This window comes from Macaca nemestrina, chromosome 16 (genome assembly GCF_043159975.1).
Source record: "Macaca nemestrina isolate mMacNem1 chromosome 16, mMacNem.hap1, whole genome shotgun sequence".
Classification (NCBI taxonomy): domain Eukaryota; kingdom Metazoa; phylum Chordata; class Mammalia; order Primates; family Cercopithecidae; genus Macaca; species Macaca nemestrina.
The window spans coordinates 74,169,629-74,197,435 of NC_092140.1; the positions used below are offsets into that span (position 1 = coordinate 74,169,629).

The 27,807-nt window shown below is 39.0% G+C and overlaps 2 protein-coding genes across 3 annotated transcripts in view; one reads left to right on the forward strand and one right to left on the reverse strand.

Moving 5' to 3' along the window:
- Positions 1-9,907, forward strand: part of CNMD (chondromodulin) — a 36,213-nt gene extending 26,306 nt beyond the window's left edge. The window contains exons 5-7 of one of the 2 annotated variants that reach the window (XM_071081276.1): positions 456-609; positions 4,627-4,793; positions 9,389-9,907. In XM_071081276.1, the coding sequence (XP_070937377.1) occupies positions 456-609; positions 4,627-4,793; positions 9,389-9,601 (534 nt within the window). In that variant the 3' untranslated portion in view covers positions 9,602-9,907. Of the gene's footprint in view, positions 1-455; positions 610-4,626; positions 4,794-9,385 lie in introns of both variants that reach the window. The other variant, XM_071081275.1, reaches the window with a different exon arrangement.
- A 15,539-nt stretch (positions 9,908-25,446) lies between these two features.
- The window catches only part of LOC105485613 (SGT1 homolog, MIS12 kinetochore complex assembly cochaperone), a 35,801-nt gene continuing 33,440 nt past the window's right edge, over positions 25,447-27,807 (reverse strand). The window contains exon 13 of the mRNA XM_024794009.2: positions 25,447-25,572. Coding sequence (XP_024649777.1) covers positions 25,471-25,572 — 102 coding nt within the window. The 3' untranslated portion in view covers positions 25,447-25,470. The remainder of the gene's footprint in view (positions 25,573-27,807) is intronic.

Sequence of the window (27,807 nt, forward strand, 5' to 3'; positions counted from 1 at the left end):
TAAAGAGGCAATCACTTGCTTTTTCCATTGTTGTTCAGAAGCTGCAGAACAAAACCCCACAAGATTTTCACTTCAAATGAAGGCTTCCTCTATCCTTTGTAGGATTCCAGGGTTCGTTCAATTGCTTTTCCTCAAAAACATCTTTGATCAAAAACATCAGATTAACCTAAATCTCGAAGTTGGTATCAAGTAATTTTCACTTCAACTCAGGGCACTTATGTTCACATGGTATAGCTATCCAGAGTCAGGGCAACAGGAGGAGGCGTGCTGAATATTGTGAAAAGAGCTACAAAGAGAAGAGATTAGAACTGTAAAGTGCACGACTGTACACACGCACACTCGGAATTCTCATTAATTTTTTATAAGGCAAAATAACCTTTTAGCAACACGTGACTCTTAATATGCAGCATGTTTCACTGTCCTCTTTGCTCAAATGCAATCGTTTTTACTTTCAGGAAGGCAAGATCATGCCAGTCAAATATGAAGACAATTCTCTTATCTGGGTGGCTGTAGATCAGCCTGTGAAGGACAACAGCTTCTTGAGTTCTAAGGTCTTAGAACTCTGCGGCGACCTTCCTATTTTCTGGCTTAAACCAACCTATCCAAAAGGTAACATTTTAAATTATCTTAATGCTGTTTACAACTCTCCCTGTTCATGCATGTGAGGTTCCTCCAAGCCCCTCCACAGGCCTGAGCATGTAACAAGGAGGATAAATCAGGATGCATGTGGCAGTATCTCAGTAATTAGCATGAGAGATGAAAGCAGGAAAATAGCCCATGACTATTGTAGGGAAGGGAGGGAGCAGTGGGGTTAACAGGAGGCAGATTGGGAAGACAACGCCAAGGCATTACCTGCAGCTTTTGTTTATGACACTCTCACTTCTTTCTGCTCTGCCCCTTAATCTCAGTTGTTTGCACCTTCCAATTTTACATTTTTTTATTTCTAAGGCATAGAATCAAGGGACTAAGAAACTGTCATACTGCCGAGTCTTTATTGTGTTCAAACCTAGAATTATGGGACAGCCAAAAGCTGCTGTGGGTATTGGCTGAGATTCCTCAAATTCAGAGCTTGAATATTAGCTTCCAAGTCCAGTGAAAATAAATGCAGACTCCCTGGAGTTCACAGCTAGGCTGGAGCATATCTTTGAGCTATTTCTGGGTGATGAAGGGCAGGTGAGCTCGGTGGACCTCGCTCTGCCTCCTGAGTTTCTCCTGTCCCCCGAGTTCTCTCACTATTTCTACTGCAGTCACCACACTGGCCTCCCAAAGGCCTATTTTGTAGCTCTGGTTCAAGTGTGGGAAAAAAAGGCCTTTCTCCTAGCACAGCTGAGATAGGCTAATGTTTTCTGAAAGATTTTATGGAACACTAGCAGACAGCAGCATGGAAATAAAGAAAATATAGGCCTTTAAAAGCACTAAGCTTGGTGGGCACGCAGGGAAAAGACTGGGCAGTTAGTGTTTAATAGGTACAGTTTCATGTTTTGCAAGATGAAACATGTTCTAGATGGTGATGATTGCACAGCAATGTGAATGTACTTCATGCCACTGAACTGTACACTTAAAAATGGTTAACGTGGTAAATTTCATTATGTATATTTTACAATTTTTAAAAGTACCCACCAGGCTTAGGAAGTACAGGTCGCTGATTCTGCCATGACTAACTTATTCTTATGGTTCACAAGTCCCATTCTGTCCCAAAGCTGGAGAAGATGGCTCCTCTCTAGCCTGGGTGAGGCAAATAGGATTCAGTGACAAGCCACTGGCAGTAACTGCCCGGCACAGTGGGCTGGGAAGGAGCTCGAGACCATATGCAGGCTCAGTAAGAAAGAATTCCAAACTCAGTCAACACGGGCTGGCTGGCTGAAGCAGGCAGGAGAGGGGCTGCCAAATGGGCTGTGCTGTTGCCATTCCTTCTCTTGCTCCTGTGGGTGGTCACAACTCACAGTTCTATGATGGCTTGCCAAGTTCTGGCTTTCTGTTCCACACCTGCCGCCACCTGGGTGGGCCTTCTTACTTTCCATCGCCCAGGAACTCCCACCTTTTCCAGTTGAGGACGAGAGTCTGCAGTGCGCTACCAGTTAGGGCTCTCCCTGATCACGCTGAGGACAAGCCTCTTACCCAGAGAGTTCATTCACTCATTTGACAGACATTCATGAGGGCCTAGTATGTGCCATATACTTGTCATAGGTACTTGAGGTGCATCTGTGAATAGAATAGACAAGAACCCATGCCCTCAAGGAGTTTTGCATTGTAGCAAGGGGAGACAGCAAATAAACACTAAATTAAAATAAGAAAATTGTATAATATGATACAAGGTGCTATGGAAAACACCAGTGCAGGACCATGGGGTGGGCATTGGCGATCAGAACACAGCATTATCGGCAATGCTAAGACAACTGGTATGATGAGTAATTTCTCACTTGGGGAAAGAGCTTCTTCCCTACACATTCAAGATGTGGTTTGGTCCCTCCTAGCCCAATAGCATGAACACATTTTAAGTATTCAATCACCACAACATCCATACAAGAATCACACATATTATGTACACAAGAAAAGTGGAAAACACCTCAATGCCCCCAGATTAGAAAGGTAAATGTTGATATATCCATAAAATGGAATATCATAGATATGAAAAATGGATTCCCCCATCTCTCATAAGTACAGTTATATTTTACAATACAATCAAGAAACTAAGTCCCCCTCTGATGATGCCAGGCTTCCTACCACCTAATTCTAATAAAAGCACCACACTCCAGGGTCCAGTGGCCCATGTCCTTGGATCTTGAAGCCAGCAGGTCATCAGTGTCACACAGCTGTATTATCAGAGACACTGGGAATGACAGCTGGACACAGGTCAGAAGGGAAGGGGGAGAGCTGACGCCTGCTGAGCTCTATGTGTCAGGCATGACACTAGAGCATTACGCTTTGTCCTCATTTAATCTTTGCCAACAACTGTGGGGGTAACTACTCGTTCCCATTTTATAGATGAAGAAACTAAGGTTCACAGAGGTAAGTAATTTGCCTAAGGTCATTTAGTTAGTTAAATGAAGCAGAACTGTGATCAAATCCAGGTCTCACTTGTGCCTCTCCAACCATGCTATCTGTGGAAGCTACCAATGGCTTTAAAGCACATCTGAGTTCTCCTAAATAACAAAGCATGATATAATCCTCATCACCTAATAGTTCAGTGCTTATTATATGCAACACATTGTGCTTAAACCTTTAGACAGATTCTCATTAACCCTATCACTACCCTATGAATTAGATACTATTATTATCCCCATTTTACAGATAATGAAACTGGGTCTCAGAGAGACACCAAAATCCAAGCTGTGTGGTACTTTCTACTTTTTTTTGAGATGGAGTTTCACTCTTGTCACCCAGGCTTGAGAGCAATGGCACAATCTTGGCTCACTGTAGCCTCTGCCACCCGGGTTCAATTGATTCTCCTGTCTCAGCCTCCCGAGTAGCTGGGATTACAGGTGCCTGCCACTGCGCCCGGCTAATTACTGTATTTTTAGTAGAGATGGAGTTTCACCATGTTGACTAGGCTGGTCTCAAACTCCTGACGTCAGGTGATCTGCCTGCCTCAGCCTCCCAAAGTGCTGGGATTACAGGCGTGAGCTACTGCTCCTGGCCTGTATTTTTGTTAATTGGCAGCCATCAGCCCCGCTGCAGGACCCATGAGGCTGTGTGGTAAACTAGACCCAGGGTGTTCACGCTGGGCACGTAGCTATGCCAACCATTCTGTGATCTTGGCCAAGTCACTTGGCCTTTCTGAGGCTTGATACCCTCATATATAAAAGCATTTGCTTTTTCTATCCCATAGGATTTTTAAAAAGCATAAGCCAAGATATTTCCCTTGCAAACTGTAAAGCTTTATACTGATATAGTCAATCCATTAGGAATACTTAGGGCTATAATTAACAGAATATTTGATCAACAGTGGTTTCAACAAACACAGGTTTATTTTTTTCATATAGCCAGAAGTCTAGAGAGAGGAGGTTTTTGACACTACCTGCTACTCAATGATACGATCAAGTCTCTTCCCAGTTACCATTTTACTACCTGTAGCATGCTGGCTTATGATGCCTATCACTTCACAGTCACAAGTTGACTCTTATAACTCCAGATATCACATCTGTGTTCAAGAAAGGAAAAACAAGACAGAGAAGCCTGTCTGTCCCCTTTTACCGAGAAAGCAAAAGGCTTCCCAGAAACTGCACTAGCATATTCTGCTGATGTCTCCCTGGTCAGGTATGTCTCACCTGGCCACTTCTAATTGCAAAGGAAGCTGGGGAAATGAGGGTGTTTTACTTTCTCAGCCCCAGTAGCGAAGGCAGACCAAAAGAAAGGAGGGAGGTGGTGTTGAGGTTTGCCAGGCCATCTTACAATGTCATCCTCAATTAGTATTACAAAACCAAATTCAGATTATCTGTATGTTTAACTATTAGCCCAAGACTCTAAAACATGCTTTATTATTACAAACATCAGTACAAAAATTTTAAACCATCTGGTTATGCACAAACTTTGATATCCTTTTCTTATGTTTTTCACCCTGATAAACACAGATCTAATTTCCTTAATTATTCAAATAAAGGGATTAACTTACGGAAATTTTTGCAGAAATCCAGAGGGAAAGAAGAGAAGTGGTAAGAAAAATTGTTCCAACTACCACTAAAAGACCACACAATGGACCACAGGGCAACCCAGGCGCTGGAAGACTGAATAATGAAACCAGACCCAGCATTCAAGAGGACTCACAAGCCTTCAATCCCGATAATCCTTATCACGTGCGTTCCGGTGCTTTATGACATGATTAGACAAATGCATTAAATATAGTGCCAAGGCCAGGTGCGGTGGCTTACACCTGTAATCCTAGCACTTTGGGAGGCAGAGGTGGGCGGATCACGAGGTCAGGAGTTCGAGGCCAGCCTGGCCAACATGGTGAAACCCTGTCTCTACTAAAAATACAAAAAATTAGCCAGGCATGGTGGCACACGCCTGTAATCCCAGCTACTCCGGAGGCTGAGGCAGGAGAATCACTCGAACCCACGAGGCGGAGGTTGCAGTGAGCCGAGATCGGGCCACTGCACTCTAGCCTGGGTGACAGGGCAAAACTCCGTCTCAGAAAAAAATAGTGCCGAAATGGTGTTTGTACGTGAGGTTTCAAACGAGCATTTAGGTATTCAACTTAGACTTTTATTCAATTATTTTAAAAATACATTTTCATTTGTTGCAAAGTTTTTTTGTTGTTTCACTGCAACCTCCGCCTCCCAGGTTCAAGCAATTCTCCTGCCTCAGACTCCCAAGTAGGTGGGATTACAGGTGCCCGCCACCATGCCTGGCTAATTTTTTGTATTTTTCTTTTTTGGTAGAGACAGGGTTTTACCATGTTGGGCAGGCTGTTCTCGAACTCTTGACCTCAGGTGATCCACCTGCCTCGGCCTCCCAAGGTGTTGTTGGGATTACAGGCGTGAGCCACTGCACCCAGCCTGTTATAAGGCTTGTAATTAAGGGTAAGAACACTTAAGCATTACCTCTGTAGTGTAAAATCCTGATTGGCTGGTAACCCTTATTCAGTTGTTTTCTGTGCTCTCTTTTTTGAGTCACAGGCAAATTCATGAAAACAAATTCATATGAGAAATTTGATTATTTGAAAATGTTTCCTAGAGTGCTCCCTGGAGGAAACATATGGAAGTATTCTCCTTCCCCCTTTATATCCACTTTATTCATTCATTCAACAGACAGTCATTTAGGCACCTGCTCTTTCCCAGGCTCTGTGCACAGTCAGGAGAACCTTCTGCCCTCAGGGGCTCTCAGTCCAGTTAGAGGATAGACCCACAGTTAGATGTAAAACGCTTTAGGCTGAAACACTAAAAAGTGATGTTTGTGAGGATGACACAAAGGTGCTAAAAACTCAAATCTTCCACAAAGTATTTACCCTTATACTTTTCAGGGAGTGAAAAAGTAGAATAAGTATTTATTTGTAGCTAGCTTTTAAAATAAAAAATACAGGTTGGGCGCGGTGGCTCACACCTGTAATCCCAACACTTTGGGAGGCCGAGGTGGGCAGTTCACCTGAGGTGAGAAGTTCAAGACCAGCCTGGCCAACATGGTGAAACCTCATCTCTATTAAAAATACAAAAAATTAGCCAGCACAGTGTCGCGCACCTGTAGTCCCAGCTACTCGGGCGGTTAAGGTAGGAGAATTGCTTGAACCCAGGAGACTGAGGTTGCAGTGAGCCAAGATTGCGCCACTGCACTCTAGTGTGGGTGACAGAGCGAGACTTCAACTAAAAATTAAATAAAATTTTAAAATACATGCAGAAATTTTTTTAAAAACAGTACAAAAGATATATTATGAAGTGTTTTCCTTCCACCCAAGACACCCTCCCCAAAGCAACCTATTAACAATGACTATTTGTCCAGTGTCTTTGCTTAAGTACACACAGACACAAGCACACACATTTAACACAAAAAAAGTTTTAACACAAAACTTTTATACCTTGCTCTCTTTCCAGTTACAGTATTTTGGAGACTGTTTTCCTACATAGTACCTCATTCATTTAATGACTACTATTCATTTAATAGTAATTCATTGTATACATAAATGTACAGAAATTTAGTTATGCTTTCATGACTATAAATTATTTCCGTCTTTTGCTGTTTGCAAATACTGCTACAGGATACAATCTTGTATATGACTTACAGGATTTGTACAGGATTATCAACAGTAAATCAAGGTAATGCAGGTGGAGCTCTTAGCACAGGGCTTGGGACACACAGGTGAGCAGTAACTTTCTCAATGTTAGCTATTAGTATTGTGCCGCTTTGTACACACACGGAAGTCTATGTTTAGCATAAATACTGAAGCATGAGTCTGCTGCATTGAAGTAGATTTACATTTTAATGGAGGATACCAAATTGCCTTTCAAGAAATTACATCAGCTATATGTCTGCAAACAGTAATGGAAGGACCCACTTATTATCAAACTTAAAAAAAAAAACTTTCACCAATCTCTTGGGTGTAAATTTTATCTCCTGGTTGTTTATCCTGCTTGTCTTTAATTATGTGTAAGGGTGAGCATCTTTTCATATACTAAGTCACCTGCACGTTTTTCTATGTAGCCTATTCAGTCCAACACTATTTCAGGTGTTGCCAATATATTTCCTAGTTTATCATTTTAAAAATATTTTAGAAAACCTTGGAGCAAAAAGTATTTTCTAAATAACCAAAGGCTTATCATAAAATCCAGGACACCATAATACTACCTTAGCTTGAAGAAGAAAAAAAAAGAATCTGAATAGATGAACAAAATTTAATATTGTTTATTCCCTGGGGAGCTGGGCTGGCTGAATCTGGCTCAAGGGGTGAGGGCATCAGTCCCTTTACAGATGGGCAGGATGTGACTTTGCCTTGGATCCAGTCTTGAGTGACCTGTATCCCTTGAAAAACTCCAATTATATCAATTTTTTCCTTTATTATATGTTGGACTTTAAGCAGAAATGTTTTCAAAGCATTTATCTCCATGATCTCAGTCCTTCAGTTATTCCTTTAAAAAAATGTATCTTAGGGTAACAACATGAGATTTCCTCCCAACCTTTCAATCCTAAAACTTTGTCAGACCCTCAGATAAGGAAGTGCCTCAACCGACAGGCCTTTTAACTCTCCCTGCCCCATAATTAATAAATGAGGTTGTTGTCTTTTTGCTGTCCCAGATTAACTTATTCAAGAAATAAGGCAAAGAACAGAGAGAGTCTGATGAATTAAAAAACGAATGCTTTAAGAGTAAGATAATAAATATTTTGATGACATAATTTGAATATAGGTTGCATCAGATCATGTTAATTTTGTGATAATGGCAATCTGGTTGTAAATTTAGGAAAACATCCTTATTTTGGGGGGCACATTCTAATTATTTATGGATGAAATGTCACAATTCCTCCAATTCTCTTTAAACTCACTTCATAATTCACTTTAAAATACTAGTTTTGTTTTGATGGACATTATTTCCTTATCTTTTGCTGTTGCAGGAAGGGGAAAAGCAAATTTGACAATAGGTTAGCAATTGTCCAGTCTAGATGAGTCTACTGGTGTTCAATATATTTTTTTTCCTGTACTCTCCAGTATGTTTGAAATTTTTTTTTTTCCAAGACAGTTTCACTCTTGTTATCCAGGCTGGAGTGCAATGGCACAATCTCACTTCAACTTCCGCCTCCTGGTTCAGAAGATTCTCCTACCTCAGCCTCCTGAGTAGCTGGAATTACAGGTGTCCACCAACCACGCCTGGCTAATTTTTTTGTATTTTTTAGTAGAGATGGGGTTGGTTTCACCATGTTGGCCAGGCTGGTCTCAAACTCCTGACCTCAGGTGATCTACCTGCCTCAGCCTCCCAAAGTGCTGGGATTGTAGGCGTGAGCCACTGTGCCTGGCTGAAATTTTTAATAACTTCCTCCCCATCCCAAATTATGATTAAAGACTTTTTGTTTCAACACCAGAATCAGCTAACTTTAGGAAAGAGGCTTAAATTGAATCAAGAATTTTAAGATAAGGGCTTCTTGGGAATGTACTTCAATACTATATTAAAAATAATGCAGAATCTCTACCCTTAGAAGTCCCCTAAAAGGAAAACCAGATATGTAAACTGGGCAGGGTTAGAGGGATGGGAGTTCCTTCCAGTTCTGTAATCTCACCAGCAGTGAAGATGGAGATTTTTACTTCAATATAATCTTGTGTTTATATAACTATACTTACATAAAAAACTAGAAGGTAAAGTTTAAGGTCTTGAATTTTACATGTTTTTGTGGAGTCTTTTCCTGAGACCCCTTTGTCCCTATAGAGATAACATCCCCATTCTGTTACTGAAATGAAAGCAGGAGAAACTAAATGACTTGACAGTGTTCTCAGAGCCAGTGTAACTGGAACTGAAATCTGTCTTTAGCCTAGATTGATGAGTTTCAAAATGTGCTTCTAAAGAGCCTGGAAGCCATTACTGCAAGAAGTCACAAGCATTCAACTGACTTAGAATTAGCAGTGGCAGAAATGCTACTTTTTATCATAATGCTTCCTTTCTTGCTTTCCTACTTAAAACAAGCTGAGTTACTGAGTGGTAACCATGGTTCATTAAAGGCATGGAGAAACTCCAGAATATCATTTTAAAAGACAAAACAACTTTCTAGTCAGTGACAGGTGAGATAGGTGTAGATTCCTTGGTGTCAAAAGGAATTACGAATGACAGCAGGTAAACAAGATCAAAACTCTTTACAGCAGATTACAGTATCTCGTAGTAGTGAAAAATTCAGAATCTTACTTAAAAATAACATGCATGCTATGACCTTCTCATTATGCAGTTATCACAAATAATTATCTTTTATTTCACAGCAGCAGGAAGGGGAAAGCATGACATTCGACCCTAGACTGGATCACGAAGGAATCTGTTGTATAGAATGTAGGCGGAGCTACACCCACTGCCAGAAGATCTGTGAACCCCTGGGGGGCTATTACCCATGGCCTTATAATTATCAAGGTTGCCGTTCGGCCTGCAGAGTCATCATGCCTTGTAGCTGGTGGGTGGCCCGCATCTTGGGCATGGTGTGAAATCACTTCATGTATCATGTGCTGTAAAATAAGAACTAGCTGAAGAGACAACCAAAGAAGCATAAGGCATGCTGATGCTGATGGGACCACAAAATATTTTTACACTCTGAGCGGTTCTTCTTGACACTCTTAACAGAATTTTTTTCCAGAACTTTAGTATGTGCAAATGTACTGAAAGGGTAGTTCAAGTCTAAAATGCCATAACCCCTTTATTATTTGTCATTTTTTGCTTTGCTTTGCCATAAGTCTTCCCTTGCTTATATCTTCCAAAGCTATTTTGAAATAAACATGAAAATTTACAATTTGTCAAAAATCTCAATCGTACACGAGTTCCTTTTAATTAAGTCATGATGAAAATAAGTCATTGTTGTTTGTACAGAATTTCTCAATTGTTCTTAATCTTTTTTGCCCTTCCTCTTGTAAACGTGCCCCCAGAATTCCCAGATAAAAACACATAAAAAGGAAAGGATATATAATGGAATCTATCTAAAAGTGAACATTTTTAGCCTCAATGTGGAAGCTCATGGGGAATTATTTGAGTGCACTGGCATGTGACCTGTGTTAAGAGTCACCTCCAGGAAAAGAGCACTAGGATAAAGAAAAATGCAGTCGAAGATAAATCAGACTTGTGGGGAGGAAGGACTTTATTGACATTCTGAAAAAGTGGTCTTCACACCTTTCTCAATCTGTTTTCAATAAGTGGTCACTGGGCATGAAGCAGCATAATGATTTTTACCTTTGTAGTACAAATCAGGCTGCGGCTGTAGTCCAATTACCAATAAGTTACTCTCCTAGTAACAGGGCTGACAGTGTTGCTTGGCAGATACAGCTGAGGAGGAATAGTTTATTTATGTATAATGACATATAGAAAGTCTCTCAGGAACAAGGACTATCTTTAGAAACTGAAATATTAGATCAAGAAGATGAGCAGGTATATTTTTGACATTTCAGTTTTGCATCCCACAGTTTGAGAGATAAACAAATTTCCTAAGGAAAATAAAAGTAAGTTTTCCAAAACACAGGATTCTGAGATGACAGAAAGGTCTTGATGCCATGATCTCACTACACACTCATATTCAGAATACACCTTATTACTGTGTATTCCACAGTAAATCCCTAATACTGGTGTTTTCCAATTAAAGTCTATAATGATACAATTTTAAAAACCTGGTTTTCAGGTGAACACTCAGATCCCTCCATTTAATGAAATACCCAGCAAGCCTAGGTCTCTGGAGAAAAGAGATGAAGGAAAGACACCGCAATAACATGTAATGGTCACCTTGTTCTCAGGAAGCAGCTACTTCCTACAGCTACGAATTTAACATGTTTAGTCTTTAAAACTGTTGTTACTCTATTAACTAAAGAAATATGCGTCAATGGTTATGCATATCATCTCCCACCCCCATGGCTCAGCAACCTCTACTGGGTTCTAAAAATAAAGAGAATGATTTAGTGATCCCAGCCCAGAAGAGCATATGGTCTCATGAGAGAGACAGATAATCAGGGTTCAGCACACCAGACAAAGCCTTGATAAAGATGGAGGCAATGGGCTCCTTGGAGAATGCCTGCTCTCTAGATTTTCAAGGATGAGCAGGAGTTAGCCAAGTGAAGGTGAGAGATTTGCATTCCAGGCAGAGGGAGTTTGAGTAAGACCAGAGGTGTGAAGCTGCATGGTACAAGCAGGAAAACAGCATTCAGGTCAGGGTAGGAAATATCAAGATGGAAACGTAGGCAGAAGCTTTAAGTGGCATGTTAATTTGGGGATATCGTGTGTGTGTGTGTGTGTGTGTGTGTGTGTAGGAAATATCAAGATGGAAACGTAGGCAGAAGCTTTAAGTGGCATGTTAATTTGGGGATATCGTGTGTGTGTGTGTGTGTGTGTGTGTGTGTGTGTGTGTGCGCGTGTAGGAAATAGGGAACCAATGAAAAGTTGCAGGCAAGGAGGAAGCTGGTTAAGTTTTCACCTTAGATGAATCCCCCTTGGTGGCTTCCCATGTGAAAACTGAGCAGGTGCCATACAGTCCAAAGAGGCATCTTAGTAAGGACAGCAGGTCATAAGGAAAGGTTGCCTTTTGAAAAGATGCTCCCTTTCAAAGCTTCATAATTAGATGAAAATATAGGAGATGGATCATTTACTTCTAACAGGTAAAGGGACTATGTTATGTTATGAAATGTCACTAAAATACCCAAGGACATCAGTTTAACAGAAAAAAAATCAGGATGATTTAAAAACAGAGGAAAAATTCAAGGTTGGATTAAGGACAGGAATGACAAAGGAGACTTAAATTGTATTCAAGGATGAAAATAAGGGTCTACTTTGAAAGAGAAGTGGACAGATGAGCATTCAATAAAGAAACTGCAACAGGGAAGAATTACAAACTTCTTCACAACTTGGTACTAATTTCCCAAATTACTTTTAACCAGGCCAGTCTAAAAGTTGCAAATACAGCTCAGTTTGCTGTGCTGAATCTTGACTGAAAAGTTAGCATGTGTGTATAGACATATGACTTACTGGTACTTTATTACAGGTACTCACTTAATTCTCAGTAGTGGTACAAGCCAATCCTGATGGAACATCTCAAATTAGATTTCAAGGTCCTAGTTTGACTTGGAAAGGAAGGAAAAATGTGACAACTGCCATTTAGTAAGCATACCGAAATTTTTTTTTTTTTTTTGAGACGGAGTCTCACTCTGTCGCCCAGGCTGGAGTGCAGTGGCCGGATCTCAGCTCACTGCAAGCTCCGCCTCCCGGGTTTACACCATTCTCCTGCCTCAGCCTCCCGAGTAGCTGGGACTACAGGCGCCCGCCACCTCGCCCGGCTAGTTTTTTGTATTTTTAGTAGAGACGGGGTTTCACCATGTTAGCCAGGATGGTCTCGATCTCCTGACCTTCTGATCCGCCCGTCTCGGCCTCCCAAAGTGCTGGGATTACAGGCTTGAGCCACCGCGCCCGGCCAAATGTTTTCTTTTTGTTTTCTGGCTGCAAAAACTTATGTTTTTACACCTCCCCTTCCACCAACACCTCAAATAACTGTGACACTAAAAAAATAGATATACTAAGAATAACCACTTAACCCACTCAACAGTTTCTTACATCAGATTTTATTATACTGAAATACAAGCTACATTTTTACAAAATAGAAATTCTTTGTGAGAGTGGATTGACTTAATTTTATTTCTGTATAAGCTAAATATGTTAATCTGTTTTATGAACATGTATTTTATAAAAATGGTCACAATATATTTTTTAAGTTAACTGATTTACTGAGGGAGGAGGAAGGAGTTGACCAAAGTCTACATGCACAGACAGTCCTAAAAGTATATCTCAAACATGAAGATGTAAATTTGAGAGTTAATGATACAAATTTCAGCAAGAAAATTTACAGGCAGAGAGTGTTTTGGTGTTTATAAAAGCTGAACTCCTTTTGAAGGGCTTCTGTACATATATGCATGCTCATATACTATATGCATATATAGGTGTGCTTCATTTTGAGAAAGTCCAGTATAATACTAGCATCAAATTTACAAAACAGGTTTAGTGTTGACTGACTGAAGAACTCACTACAGGTTTTACTTCAACTGCTTACATTCAAAAGTATTCAATTTACAATTTTTAGATACTTACTGTGTAAGGTAAGTACATCTATACATAAATACTTTTATGCATGTATAATCTAAACATAGCAAATAGCTGAGGCTATTTTCTAAGGTGTTTGGCTTAGTGAACCTTTTTTACATCTTAATAGTTTTAAAATCAAATACATAGCAGTCTTTATTTGGGTGTATGTTATCACAGAGGGATAAAAATCAGTAATGGGACTGGAAACAGTATACCCACTAAGTTAAATTAAGTCATTGGTTAAAACACCAAACTATTCAAAACCATTTAAGAGATATGCCCCCACTAAATTCCCTCTGAATTTAGTAATTTACAGATGTTGTGTTTCATATTCCTGTTCTCCCCTTTATGCCCGCTCCTTTGCAAACATTCTTTTCACACCAAATTCTTACAACTGAATCAGAACCACAGAAAATCCAACACCTTTTCTCTCCTCTGCACATGGCTACAAAAATTCTAATAGTAACAAGATAGTTTGAAAGACATACCTCTATACACTTTTTACTAGCATTGCATTTGCAAATTTACTTGAAATTACTTTTTTAAAAAAACAGGATCTCTATGGCTTCCTGTCCTTCAGGGTTCCTTCTAAGGTATGAATGCTAAGAATTTTCTTTTCAGCTGCCTATATTTCATCAGCCTAGATAATTAACCATCTTTTATACTAAATTTGCCATATGCTGACAAAGTCAAAGACCTGTAATAAACTAGACAAACAAAAACTTCCTCTTAGCGGGACTAACGCTGTTAAAGGCAAGTGGTTTCGTTTCCATTAAAACTATATTCCTGCCTGTTAAGTTACTGAGGTAACTCTAAAAAATTAAGGAGTAAAAAATATCTCCATGGGATGTGCCCTAACACAAGTTCTACTCTGCCTATTCAACCAGCACCATAATTTTTAACATTCACTTAGCACCTATGGGTAATTAAACAGACATCATCTGAGAATATTCCAGTCGCTCAATAGTACCTCATTATTAATTAGTACTATGTCATGGCTCTCTATGACTCTTTCTCTGCTCAGTTCTAGTAATATCTTAGCAGTGATAAAGTAGTGTTTTGCCCAAGTAGTTATTCCTATTTTGTTTCACTTCGACTGAAACAAACATCTGATTTTCTTTCATCACGTGCTGTCATATGGCGATATGGATTCAATAACTTAATCATAATGACCCCCAAGGTTAAGAAGAAAAAAAGGATCATTCAGCATCTCTCTTCTACCTTTTACGTTAAGAGGGAAACAAAACCTTCAAAGGAGCAAGCCAAGTAGCTTTTCCCCTTATCTAAACGTTACTGGAAATAAGGCATGAGAGGTGATTAGTGCTAATCTCACTTCTGTTCTCTCCTTTACTCCTTGACATCACTGTGTTCTACATGCAGTCCTCCAGGTCACCTGCTTCAACACCATCAGTTCATTCACAACAAAGATTTACTGGACCCTCTCTCAAACGTACTGATTCAAAATCTCAGGAGGCAAGTAATGAAGGTCTACATTTTTAAACGTAAGCTTCCCAAGTGAGGGTTACTCACCAATAAGCTTAAGAACCACTACCCTATATATTATACAAAATAGCTGCCCAATGTTATAATTTTAGTTGTCTTGATATCAGAAGGTCAGCAGAGGATTAGGGTAAATCAGCTAAGCATGGTGGCTCATGCTTGTAATTCCAGCACTTTGGGAAGCCAAGGCGAAAAGGATTACTTGAGGCCAGGAGTTGAGAGAGCAGCCTGGGCAACACCGCAAGACCCTGTCTCTACAAAAAAAATTTAAAAATTAGCTTAGTGCACTAGTAGTGTAGTCCCAGCTACTTGGGAGGCTGAGGCGGGAGGATCACTTTACTCCTGGAGTTGGAGGTTACAGTGAGCTATGATTGAGCTACTGTGTGCCTGGACAGCAGAGCAAAACCCTGTCTCTTAAAAAAAAAAAGATTAGGATAAATAAGTTTTAAGAGAGAGTCTATCACCAACTATCTGAGTGAGTTACATTAAAAACCTGTTACAAATAAAAAAGTATATGAGATGACAGCACTCTGGAAAAAGTGCATCTGTAAAACCAAAGGTTTGGACTATGTAGTATTTAAGATCCATTCCAGCTCTAAAATCCTGACTTTGTTTTTGTCTCCTCATATTGACAGTGGATGGAATGCAAATACATGTTTGCATTCCAGAGAATAAGAGGTTCCAAAGCTACCTCTAGTCTTGGTAGATGGCCCATAAAAACATGCTCTGTTGATCTGATTTTAACAACTCTAAAAAAAAATCCTATGCTACACATATTCCTAAGTCCCTGTTCATAACTGGTCATTCTCCAATCTTGCCTTGGTACTTATTCTGTTGTAACTGTACTTACATTCCAGAACAAGAAATAGCTTTGCTAAACAAAGATTAGACTCACATATGCCATTATCTATAGTTTAATGTGTTAAGAAAGGGCAGACATAAGTTGAGTATTCAGGCTGAGGGCTTCTTTCTACCACCACAAGCTAAGCTCCATGAAGGCAGGGAATTTTGTTTACCTAGTACCTAGCACCTAGCTCAGTGTCTGACGCATATTTGGCAATCAATGAATACTTGCTGAGTGAATAAATGAATGAGTAGATGTCATGAACTAATTTCTTTTTCAGTTACCTATATTATTCTATTACATACCTAAAGTAAAAGCCCACTCAAAGAAAAAGTATATGGTTTTTGACAGCAAAGACTTCAAGGGCCTCAAGGATGTTAATACTGTTTAAAAATAAAGTATACAACCCTCATCAAAGAGGGCTTTCTAGTATTCAACCTCTCAAAATTTCTTCGGGGATTCCAGAAAAAAAATGGACTGGGGAGCAATTCAGACTTTTGTCTCCAAAGACTGGTATGCTTATAAATTGACTCACTCTCTGTTTCCAGATTGCCATATATGCTCAAACCTAATTCCATGCCTGGCTTTTAAGATCTTGCCTCCCCTGTACTCCACCCAAGACATTTGGGCTCATAACTTTTTTATGAATGGAGGGCTAACCTAGTTAAAAAGTAAACTTCAGTCTGTTCCATTGAAAAACAAAACAAAACAAAACAAAACAAAAATCAGCCAGGCACGGTGGCTTACGCCTATAATCCCAACACTTTGGGAGGCCAAGGTGGGAGGACTGCTTGAGCCCAGGAGTTTGAGAGACCAACCTGGGCAATGTAGGGAGACCCCATCTCTACACAAAATTTAAAAATTAGCTGGGAGTGGTGGCACATACCTGTGGTCCCAACTACTCAGGAGGCTGAGGAAGGATTGCTTGAGCCCAGGAGATGGAGGCTGTAGTGAGCTGTGACCATGCCATTACATTCCAGTCTGGGCAAAGAGCAAGACCTTACCTTAAAAAAATAAATAAATAAATAAATTTAAAAACTCAGGACACCCCTCCAAAAAATGGTATCTCAACTCCAGCCTGAGCAACAAAGCAAGACCTCATCTTTTTTAAAACAAATCACTATTCTACTTACATTGACAAATACATGATCCACTTTAAGGGGCTGATTTAAAAACAAAACAAAACAAAACAAAAACCAGTTTTAAACACTACAGTTTGGGATGAATAACTTCCAATATTTGAGTACATACTATGTGAAAGGCACTATGCTATGTATCAAAGATCCAAAGCTTAAGTAACACTGACCAAGACACACAAGGTAATACAGACACAGCTGCAATTAACCCTAAAATATGTGACACCATGAGGTGTCATCATAGAGGCATAAATGAGGCACCTCCACATCACAACTAGAGTGGCAATGCATTTCAGCAGAGGGCTTGGAGCAGGGAATTCCACAAGAGTACTGATATTTTAATTGAGGTCTCATAGAATGAATGGAAGAAAATAAGGGCATTCTGTGCAGTGATAAGACCATGAGCAAATCCATCCAATTCTGAGAGCCTGTTCTGTATGCACCAGGTGCTACACATACAAAGATGGAAGCCAGCCCCCACACTCAAGAAGCTCAGTCACACGGGGGAAGAAATGAATCAATTAATGTACTGATCTGACAAACAAGGAATAGATCAGCACTCTCAAGCATGCTCATGACACACTGTAGTTTTGGTATGACTCCATCAAAGGATCCAATGATGACTCAACCATAAGCAAATAACCCAATCCAATGCCACAAAAGTCAGTAACAGAGTAGCAAAAGACTAGGTTGCTTTCCTGGAGGTAGCATACAAATTCAGTTTTGACACATCAGTATGAAACTGGAGATGCCCAGGAGGGGCAGAAAAAGGAATGAAAATACATAACATATTCAGATACAGCAGATGTCTGAACACTAAAAACAAAGAATATGCAATAGAGACTGTAAGTCTCCTTTAAAGAAAAAGTTTGACTATGTCTAAAAGATTTGTGTGTGTCTGGGAGCTTTAGTACACAGCAAAGCAGTGACAAGAGATGTGGCTAAAAATTTTGGCTGGGATTGAATTCTGAAAACTCTTGAATAGCAGGTAAATGCCTGACTCACCCTCCTTTGAAGAATTTCAACACCAAACAGGACTGAGGGGAAAAATAAATCAAAGACTTTACACTTAAGTAGCATTTATTGATCACATAATTTGAGTCAGGACTTAGTTATTAAATCCTCACAATCCTGAGGGTTATCATCCAGTGTTATAAATAAGAAAAAAGTTCAGATAAGTCACTTGCCCTCAAAACACACAATTATTAAAGTATCAGAACTGGGATTCTAAGAGTCTAGATTAGTAAGTTACTCCTCCTTCCATTACAAAACAACAACTGTCTCTGTGGTGAAGTATAATTTTTTAAAGTCAATTGTTTTGAAATAGCAAACTAGTAATAATAATAATAATAAAGTCAAGGAAATGCACTCATTTTCTTAAGCATGTTTCATCCCCCACTGGATATATATCCTCGGCCTAAGCTCATTACTTATGAATGTGTTCACTTTCAGTCAATTCAAGTCACAGAAAAAGTTTAGAAAACAGATAATCAGTAAAAAGTGATAGTTGTGAGAACTCCCAGCTGAGAGTGAGCCCATATTAATGTCTATACACTTGTATCTGCTGCACACTGATTCATTTGGGGTAAGAAGAAGATTGATGAACTAACTCATAAAAACGTCTATCAGCTTCTTTTCACTGATGGGAATAACAAGATAATCTGTGGTTTATAAACAGTGTGATTTTGTACCTTGCATTTTTTACAGATCCTAATAGTTTTACCTTCTGTTTTGAGCTTTGAAATTGAAATGAAAACCAGAGAATTTCGGAAGGAAGTCCCTTAACATTCTACAAACAGTTGATATTTTCTGCCACCATTTTATTTTACAACTCTTTATAAAGTGCTGCTGACAATACTTACATAACTAAGATCTCTGTAAGTAAAATTATTAAAATTTATTAAAAACTTTTCATGAACTCTTATGCTCTCCAAAGTAGAAATTTTATAAATTACAGTAACAGTTGTTAACTGGCTGATATACTTTCCTCAGAGAGAATTCCAAATCTTGCAAGACTGAACTTACAACACAAAAAAAGCTTCTCTAGGATTTACACTTTCCAGCCTAGGATCTCTGATGTTATCTGTTACATGAAGCACTGCTCTTTGCACTTCACACACATAGATACATAATTCCAAAACCTTCAGACCAGATGAGTTTTTGAAGTCAGAATTTTGGATTTTAGAAGATAATGCAATATAGATAGACCATTAATAGTAATTCCCCTTTATCCACGGTTTTGCTTTCCACAATTTCAGTGACCCATAGTCAACTATTGTCCAAAAATAACTGTTTACATAAGTTTTATTGCAGTATATTGTATATTCTATTTTATTATTAATATCTTACTGTGCCTAATTTATAAACTTTATCGTAGGTATATGTGTATAGAAAAAAATGTAGTATATACAGCATTCAGTACTGGGGGTCTTGGAATGTATCTGCCACAGATAAGGGGCAACTGCTGTATTTTGTAACAATTTCAGCAGGATCAGTGCTAGCATTCTATAATTAAACATTTAATATTTCTGCAGCAAAATCTGACTATACATAGTATAAATTCAGGTTGGGTTTTATATCACTCGTCATACAAATGTGCGCGCGCGCGCACACACACACTCACACACAAAACCTTAGTATTTTGAGCCTTTTGGATTAAGATAACTGTGGAGTTACATGAATTCATTCAACTCAGACCATGAGGCATGAGGTGGATCCTATTATCTCCTTTATAAAGACACAAAAACTGAGGCACAGAGACATTAAGCACCTATCCACTGTCACACAGCTAGTAAGCAATGTAGCCAGGATGATCCCCACAGGATGGCTTCAGAGTCCACGAATTTAACCATTATGCAATACTGTCTTTTCATGTACTTAACAAAAGCATTAAATATATATTAATAGTATGCACAATTGTTTATTATTTAGAGCTTTTGTGGCTGCATTGTAGGGTACGGTTAAGAAAACCCCATATAGGTATTAAGGACCATTTTCCTAACTCCTTCTAAAGAAACTGAAAATTGGCCGGGCGCGGTGGCTCAAGCCTGTAATCCCAGCACTTTGGGAGGCCGAGGCGGGCGGATCACAAGGTCAGGAGATCGAGACCACAGTGAAACCCCGTCTCTACTAAAAATACAAAAAATTAGCCGGGCGCAGTGGCGGGCGCCTGTAGTCCCAGCTACTCAGGAGGCTGAGGCAGGAGAATGGCGGGAACCCGGGAGGCAGAGCTTGCAGTGAGCCGAGATCGCGCCACTGCACTCCAGCCTGGGCAACAGCGTGAGACTCCGTCTCAAAAAAAAAAAAAAAAAAAAAAAAAAAAGAAACTGAAAATTACCTTTAGGTAAATAGTAGTGTTTCTGAAACATCTTTTTGTTATAACTGAATCCTTTAATCATAGGAAAAAATAAAGTCAATGATATAGGCAGAAGTCTCAATGTAAAAATAAAACCAAAAATTCATATGTGAAGGCATACCAAGTATCCAGAAGACTCAAGACAAGCCAAAATTTAAAAAAAAAAAAGAAAAAAAGAAAAAAAATATATATATACACACACACAGAAAATGCTAACTAACATAAGTTAGGAAAAAGGAACTAACCTGAATTATTCTAATTTTATTGGAGAAATCAGTGATACACAAATCCTAACATGTCTGTAGGAATAAAACCTTGAAACAATCTCAGCATTTGTACAACGGAACTGGTATGAGAGCTCTCAAGTTAAAGGAAAAAAAGAATTTCACTGACATCATGTGCCAGTCTTCTTACACATGCAACAGTTGTTAAAGGTATACTGTTTCTCTGTAATCTGGATTTGAGAAAAACATCACCCTCTCAAAAATCAGACTACTTCTTTGCATTACTTTCTGTATGAGGCAAGAGATTTGGATTCCTAATAAGCTTTCCTACTTAAAGTGAGGATCTCTAGGAACATATCTTCCCAGCTCATATATAAGAATTAGTTCTTGGCTGGGCACAGTGGCTCACACCTGTAATCCCAGCATTTTTGGGAAGCCAAGGTGGATGGATCATGAGGTCAGGAGTTCAAGACCAGCCTGACCAACATGGTGAAACCTCGTCTCTATTAAAAATACAAAAATTAGCTGGGCATGGCAGTGTGGCAGCACACACCTGTAACCCCAGCTACTCAGGAGGCTGAGGTGGAAGAATCGCTTGAACCCAGGAAGTGGAAGGCTTCAGTGGGCCGAGATTGCACCACTGCATTCCAGGCTGAGGAACAGAGTGAGACTCCGTCTCAAAAAAAAAAAAAAAAAAAAAAAATTAGTTCTTTAACTTGCATATTCTCTGCTTCCATTTCCAATCAGCTGATTTGGTAATAAAAATCATTCATTCCACATCTGATGAGAAGACTGCAGTTGTATGGGTAATGGAGTCTGACAGGTCTGGGTTCAAATCCCAGCTACTGCAATTACTTACTAGTAGAGTGACTTAGGCAAAGAGCTTTACTTTGGCCCCATTATCTTTCTGATTTGCAATAATGGGATGCTATTGAAGGGCTATTAAAAATGAGATAGTGCCACCCAGTCCATAAGAAATGCTAGTACACAGTCACTACCACTATTTGCAGTAACGGGTTAGAATTGTATATGATTTTAGCTGACTTGGAGTGGCAACTTTACTAAGGTAGGAAGTGAGGCTAAGAGTTAAATTAATCTCAGAAACAAAACACAAGGATGGCTCCAAATAGTAACATTTGTAGGTAAATCAATATTTTCCCCACAAGTTCCGAAAATAAAATCTCTCGGTGTAAAATGATCTTACGATTTAAAAAATGCACAGACGGAGAATGGGAAACCGCATCAAAAGAGATGATCCCTTTTATTTAAAACTACGTATGACCCTTCCCTGCACAGAAACCAGCATTTTGTCCTTCTAGCTTTTATCATCTCTCTAGTTCCTCTAGGCAGAAATAACTTAAATCCATACTCTCATATGGTTACAGTAGCAGGTATGAGCAAAAGATGTACTTCTTTAGAGCTAGTTACAAAGGGTAAGTGGCTCTAGGAACTAAGAAAACTTCTACCTTTTTTTGGAAATGTCAGTAAAGCTACAAGTTCAGAGAGATGCACACTAATCTGAACAAGAAAGATTCCAAAGGAATTTAAGTGCATTAGGCCGATTAGATGGTAAATTAATATGCAGTTTTGCTCTGGGTCAGAGATATATCTCAGAGATCAATAATCTAATCCAGTATGTAGGTAACTGAGGAGGGAGTAGAGAAAGGTAAAATGGGAAAGCATAGCCAAAAAATATTTAAGTACTGAACTAAATTAACATTTCTATCTAAATAACTCATAATAGCATTGTGATATATCTCCATTTTAAACATTTACTTGAAGTTCATGACCGGGCCACTGTAGTGGCTCACTCCTGTAATCCTAGCACTTTGGGGAGGCTGAGGCAGGAAGATAACTTGAGCCCAGAAGTTCGAGACGAGCCTGGGCACACAGTGAAACCTGGTTCTACAAAAAAAAAAATACATAAATTAGCCAGTCGTGGTGGTGCATGCCTGTGGTCCCAGCTACTCAGGAGGCTGAGATGGGAGAATCATTTGAGCCTGAAAGATCAAGGCTACAGTGAGCCAAGAAAGAAAATGTGGGCCAGGCACAGTGGCTCACACCTGTAATCCCAGCACTTTGGGAAGCTGAGGCAAGAGGATTACTTAAGCTTAGGAGTTGAAGGCTACAGTGAGCCATGATTGTGCCACTGCACTCCAGCCTGGGTGATACAGCAAGACCGTGTCTCTAAAAACTTTTTTTAAAAAGGAATAAAAATGTTCTTAAAAGCTAAGTTATTAATGCAAGCTATCCTCTTTCTCCATTCCATTTCATTCCCTATAGAGAGAAAACAGATTGGCCAGTAAGTGTCAGTGCTAAAGACTGAGTTTGTTAGTTGGCAATCAACTCTGAATGGGTATTAAGACGTAAGACAGGAAATTATCAAAATTGACCTTGATGTTTCAAACTTGTGGTATAGATACCTAACGAGATTACTAGATAGCAGAGTTCAAAGCAGCAGATAATTCTCTTTGAAGACAGTGGGAGAATTCTGGAGTCATCAAGGCGCCAATTATTATGGAAATCAGAAGAGATGAAGTCTATAAGACCAAGAAAGATATGTATTCCAGGGCTAACCTTAAAAGGGAAAGGAAACACTTAAGAGGAAAAATACATACATTCTGAACAAACAAAAGGCTACTAAGAGCACTAAGAGAACCAAAATTTGAGAAATGAAAATTGGAGTCTAGAAACAAAGAGGGAACAATTAATAGCTATAATGAGATAGCAGAGAATAAGGATAGAGTTAAGAGGCTCTCAATCAGAATGAAGTTTTTTGTTTTAACTTTCTGGAGGCTTACAAGCTTCCATTATCTAGAATGATTAAACAAAGCAGTACTTTAGAGTGGGATTCCTGAGCAGCAATCTAGCTTACTTTTCAAAATTCCCTTGACCTATAAATCTAATGTATTTGACAAGGTGCGTTTTATAATGCTTTCAGTCATGTGTTTTACAAACTCCCTTTAGACCAGCAAAATCCCAAATCCCACAACACTTAGCAAATCTAGCCAATAGGTAAGCATATTCTAGATAATATGTCCTTTAAAAACAACCAAAGATAGTACTATATTTTTTTTAAAAAGCAGCTATTTTATTTTTTTTGAGATGGAGTCACCCAGGCTGGAGTGCAGCAGCATGATCTTGGCTCACCGCACCCTCTGCCTCCCGGTTCAAGCAATTCTACAGGTGCATGCCACTACATCTGGTTAATTTTTGCATTTTTAGTAGAGACAGGGCTTCACCATGTTGGCCAGGCTGGTCTTGAATTCCTTACTTCAGGTGATCTGCCCGTCTCTGCCTCCCAAAATGCTGGGATTATAAGCATGAGCTAAAGCACCTGCTCAAAACAGCTATTTTAGTAGTGTCATTTTTAATAAAGAAAAAGTTAAGCGGCAAAAATATGCTTCTGTATTTAGAATCATGGACCTTTAATTATAACACTTAAGACTCTATGGATTATTTACAAAGGAACTAAGAAAGGCCTAAACCTGTTGAAGATTATGAAGGCAGCAATGACAGAAGATCTGCTAGAGCTAAGCATTCCTGTTTCTGGTGTAGTGCTGTACGTCCTCAACTATGCCTCTGCAGCAATAGCCTTCCTCCTCATCTTAGGATTATTGGTACTGAGAAAATTTCACACACAGAATACAAAAGTCACTATCCTATTTCCCTAAGGAGAAAACTTTAGAAATCCATCCAACCAAAAACTTAATTTTGCCTTTTCCTTCAGTGTTCAAGAACAAAAAATGTATCTAGTAGCTCTAAGTGGACAAAAGGACACATGAAAACTCTAGAATGCTTAACCAAGCTATAACAGGTTTGGGCACTATCTGGTATCACCCTACTGAAACTTTCCTTAGTAACTCCCCTACACCCCACAACAAAGGACTAGAAGGAAGGAGCTGAATTCCTACTGTTTTGGAGGCTGAAATGATGACCTGTTTGCCTCCCACTCACCCTGCTCTGATGGTACAGGGTAGTGCTTTGCCATAAAAATGTTACTGACACCTAACAGAGCTGAGACCAACCTCTGGGGTATTACAGTTGAGAAAATTATGGTGAGAAAACAAAGTCAGATCTACAGGTCATCCATAGCCTATACTTTATAACAGCTTAGACTGTAAACAATTTTAATCACAGAACACTTTCCTGTCCCTAAAGTGTATTTATGCTGAGTTCAGCATTCAGTCTTTACACAGTTCCTTCATGAATGTTATTTTTTCCCTGCTACATTTATAAGCTCTTTGAAGTTAATAATCATGTCTCTTACTTTTTGTATTTTCATGATATCTATATATTCTAGGCACAGAGTAAATAACAAACATATACACATTAATTTACTCACAGCAGTTACCATAAACCAATGAAACCAAAGTAATCATGGGGACGTGACAACAGAGATTTTCTAATAAAGAAGAAAAAAACACACCAAAAAAACCCACCAATGCTGTAATTTCAGGAATCCTGCTGTGATAAAAGAAGCAAGTGGAGTTGGGCTTTCCTAGAACCTTCTTTGTCCCACCTTTGCAGATTACCCTTAGTATAAACTTGCAGTGTGTTAAAACTCAGGTATCTATGTTTTATACAGAAATTTGCAAGGTAAGGACCAAAATATCTCAGTGCAATTAAAATTACAAATTCTTCCCATGAAAAGAACTAAATGGGAACTCCCTGTGATAATTTCTCAAAGTTCTCATTAAAAACTTAAGAAAAAGGTAAATAAACCAAACGTCTTCATAGAAAAATTGTATTTACAACTCCATTCAAAAGCAGTTTTTAAAAGCAAACACAATGTAACACTGAAGGCGAAAAATCTATGCTCACCCAAAGCTGCCAGATCTAATAAATTACTGACAGAATACTGCATCAAAAATAAGGCAATAACCCAAAATATACCATTAAAGATTTCTCCATCCCCACAACTAGATAGAATGAATCTATCTAGGAGCAAGTGATACGCTTTATTCAGTTTCACCATGTCTGAAATCTTTAAGGACAGAAGTGATAAAATGTTATCTTCATTCTTCATTAGACTTGAACACTTGAAGGAAAATAATTTCTAAAGCACAAAGAGGTAAAGAGGTATAATCTTTCAAAAAGATATTCAGTGTTCAAAATTCAAGAATGCAATATCAATACACGACGGGCATTAGGTGAATATACATAATACAGTGAGAGCAAATTAATTTATTTAGTACTTTTTCCATTCCATATCATCAGGAGGGTTGATTTCAACTTTCCTTTTACCTACATCAGACCAGTTGGTACTCAAAACTGTACCACCCGACTCCATCTGCAATGAAAAATTAAAATGAGATTAATTCCTGGACCATATAATCAAAATAGAGTATTTTTCTAAAAATGTTCCAAGCATAGAGCCCCAAATATTGGCTATTATATACAGCTCAATATAAACTCTATACAATACATATATATAACAGATTACACACAGACAAAATACATAGCCCAATATAAACTCAAAACAGTATTTTTATTTAATTTTAGGCATTCCAGAGGTTAACAAGTTAAATAAAATCTGAAAAGGAAATCCTAAAGTAGTCAGGGAGGTGCACTACATCCTTTGCTAATGAGCATAGACATATACGGGGAAAAACGACCTTCAAATGAAGGTTCAAATTAAACTACCTTCAATTATTAGCTCCCCCAAAACAGTGATTATTGTAATTTCTTTTGCTGAAGACCATAAAGACCAGTCAAAATAATCTCTTTCTATATCAGCTGAAGAGAACTTTAAGGCCTCTACTTTGTGCTCTCTTTGTGCCAAACACAAGCAAGTTTATCCAAAATTCTTTAAAAATCAAGGTACATATATGCAGGTATAGAAAGTCAGTGTCTCAGTGAAAAATTGGTCATTTATTTACCATCTACTGAATATACCACCCACTAACAACCCAAGAATATTCATTAATATATTTAAAAAACATCTGGACATTTCTTATTTTAATATGATAAAAATCAATGGATTTGAACCCAGCGAAGAATAGTGCAAATTATTAAAATATAAACACTTAAAAATAACCAATTGGGTTAGTGGCCAATGTATACAGCTACACATCCTACACACTGGAACCTCAATGTAACCCATGTCCGACACGCTCTACTGAGCTCCCTTACATGGGCTTTTTTGCACAGCTGTGAGTTTTTGTGTCCTTAGTCATCTTCCAAACATGAAATGTCATCACCTCTCCGTGGCTTTACTCTGACCTCTTATTTCTCTATTCCTGTAAATTCGTCTACGTAAGCCTAATTACACTTACATAACATGTGTCCCACTGCATTGTTGCAATTTAAGGTTCTGTCTTCTTATATCTGCTTTCCACCCTCGACTTCAACTAATGCTGAGAGCTCATTAAGGGCAAGGAGTACATTTTACTAATATTCATATCCCAGTTCTAAACACAGTGGCCTAGCACATAGTAGGCTTTAAATAAAATGACTGAATTACATTTGACAAATCTGTATAATAAACTACCCCAAGGTTGAGCGTAGTGGCTCACGTCTGTAATTCCAGCACTTTGGGAGGCTGAGGCGGGCAGATCACCTAAGGTTACGAGTTCAAGACCAGCCTGGCCAACATGGTGAAACCCCGTCTCCACTAAAACTACAAAAATTAGCTGGGCGTAGTGGCACGCGCCTGTAGTCCCAGCTACTCCAGAGGCTGAGTCATGAGAATCACTTGCATCTGGGAGGCGGAGGTTGCAGTGAGCTGAGATCGCGTCACTGCACTCCAGCCTGAGTGACACAGCGAAACTCTCTCTCAAATAAATAAACAAACAAACACAAACTACCCCAAGAGGACCTTCAGTTATAAAACTGAAAAAAAGTAGATTAGTTTACAATCTGACCATATTTGCTGATGACACTTATCGTGCTCCGCCCCCTGCCACCGCATCTCTAATAGACTGCAGGGCAATTTAGCATTTCCCTGTGATTATTTTGTATATGTTGGTCTTTTGTCCCAACTAGATAAGGAGATTACAGAGAAAGAGGTCTAGTTTCTTTCGTATTCTCACAAGGACAGAAGCCCCTGGTATAGTCCAGATCAATGTTGCTGCACAGATGGCTTATTTTATGGGTATACATAATTTGGTTATAATTGTCAAAGTTTCTATATGAAAATGATTGCAGATTCTATCTTTGATCTTTGATTTGATGTGACTTGACATCTTTGATCTGATGTACTGCTACTTTTGTCTACCATACTTTCAAAAGTCAAAAGTGAGAACGACTTCTCCTGGGAAGATCGAGTAGATGTACTTTTCCTATTCTTCCCAGTAGTAAATCGACTAAACAGCCTAGACGCTACATATGAAACAAAGATAAAATGACTCTACAAGGGGCCAGGTGCAGTAGCTCACACCTATAATCCCAGTATTTTGTGAGGGCAAGGCAGGAGGATTGCTTAAGTCCAAGAGCTCAAGAACAGCCTGTTCAACACAGCGAGACCTTATCTCTATACAAAAAAAAAAGAAGAAAAATAGCCAGGTGTGGTGGCACACACCTATAG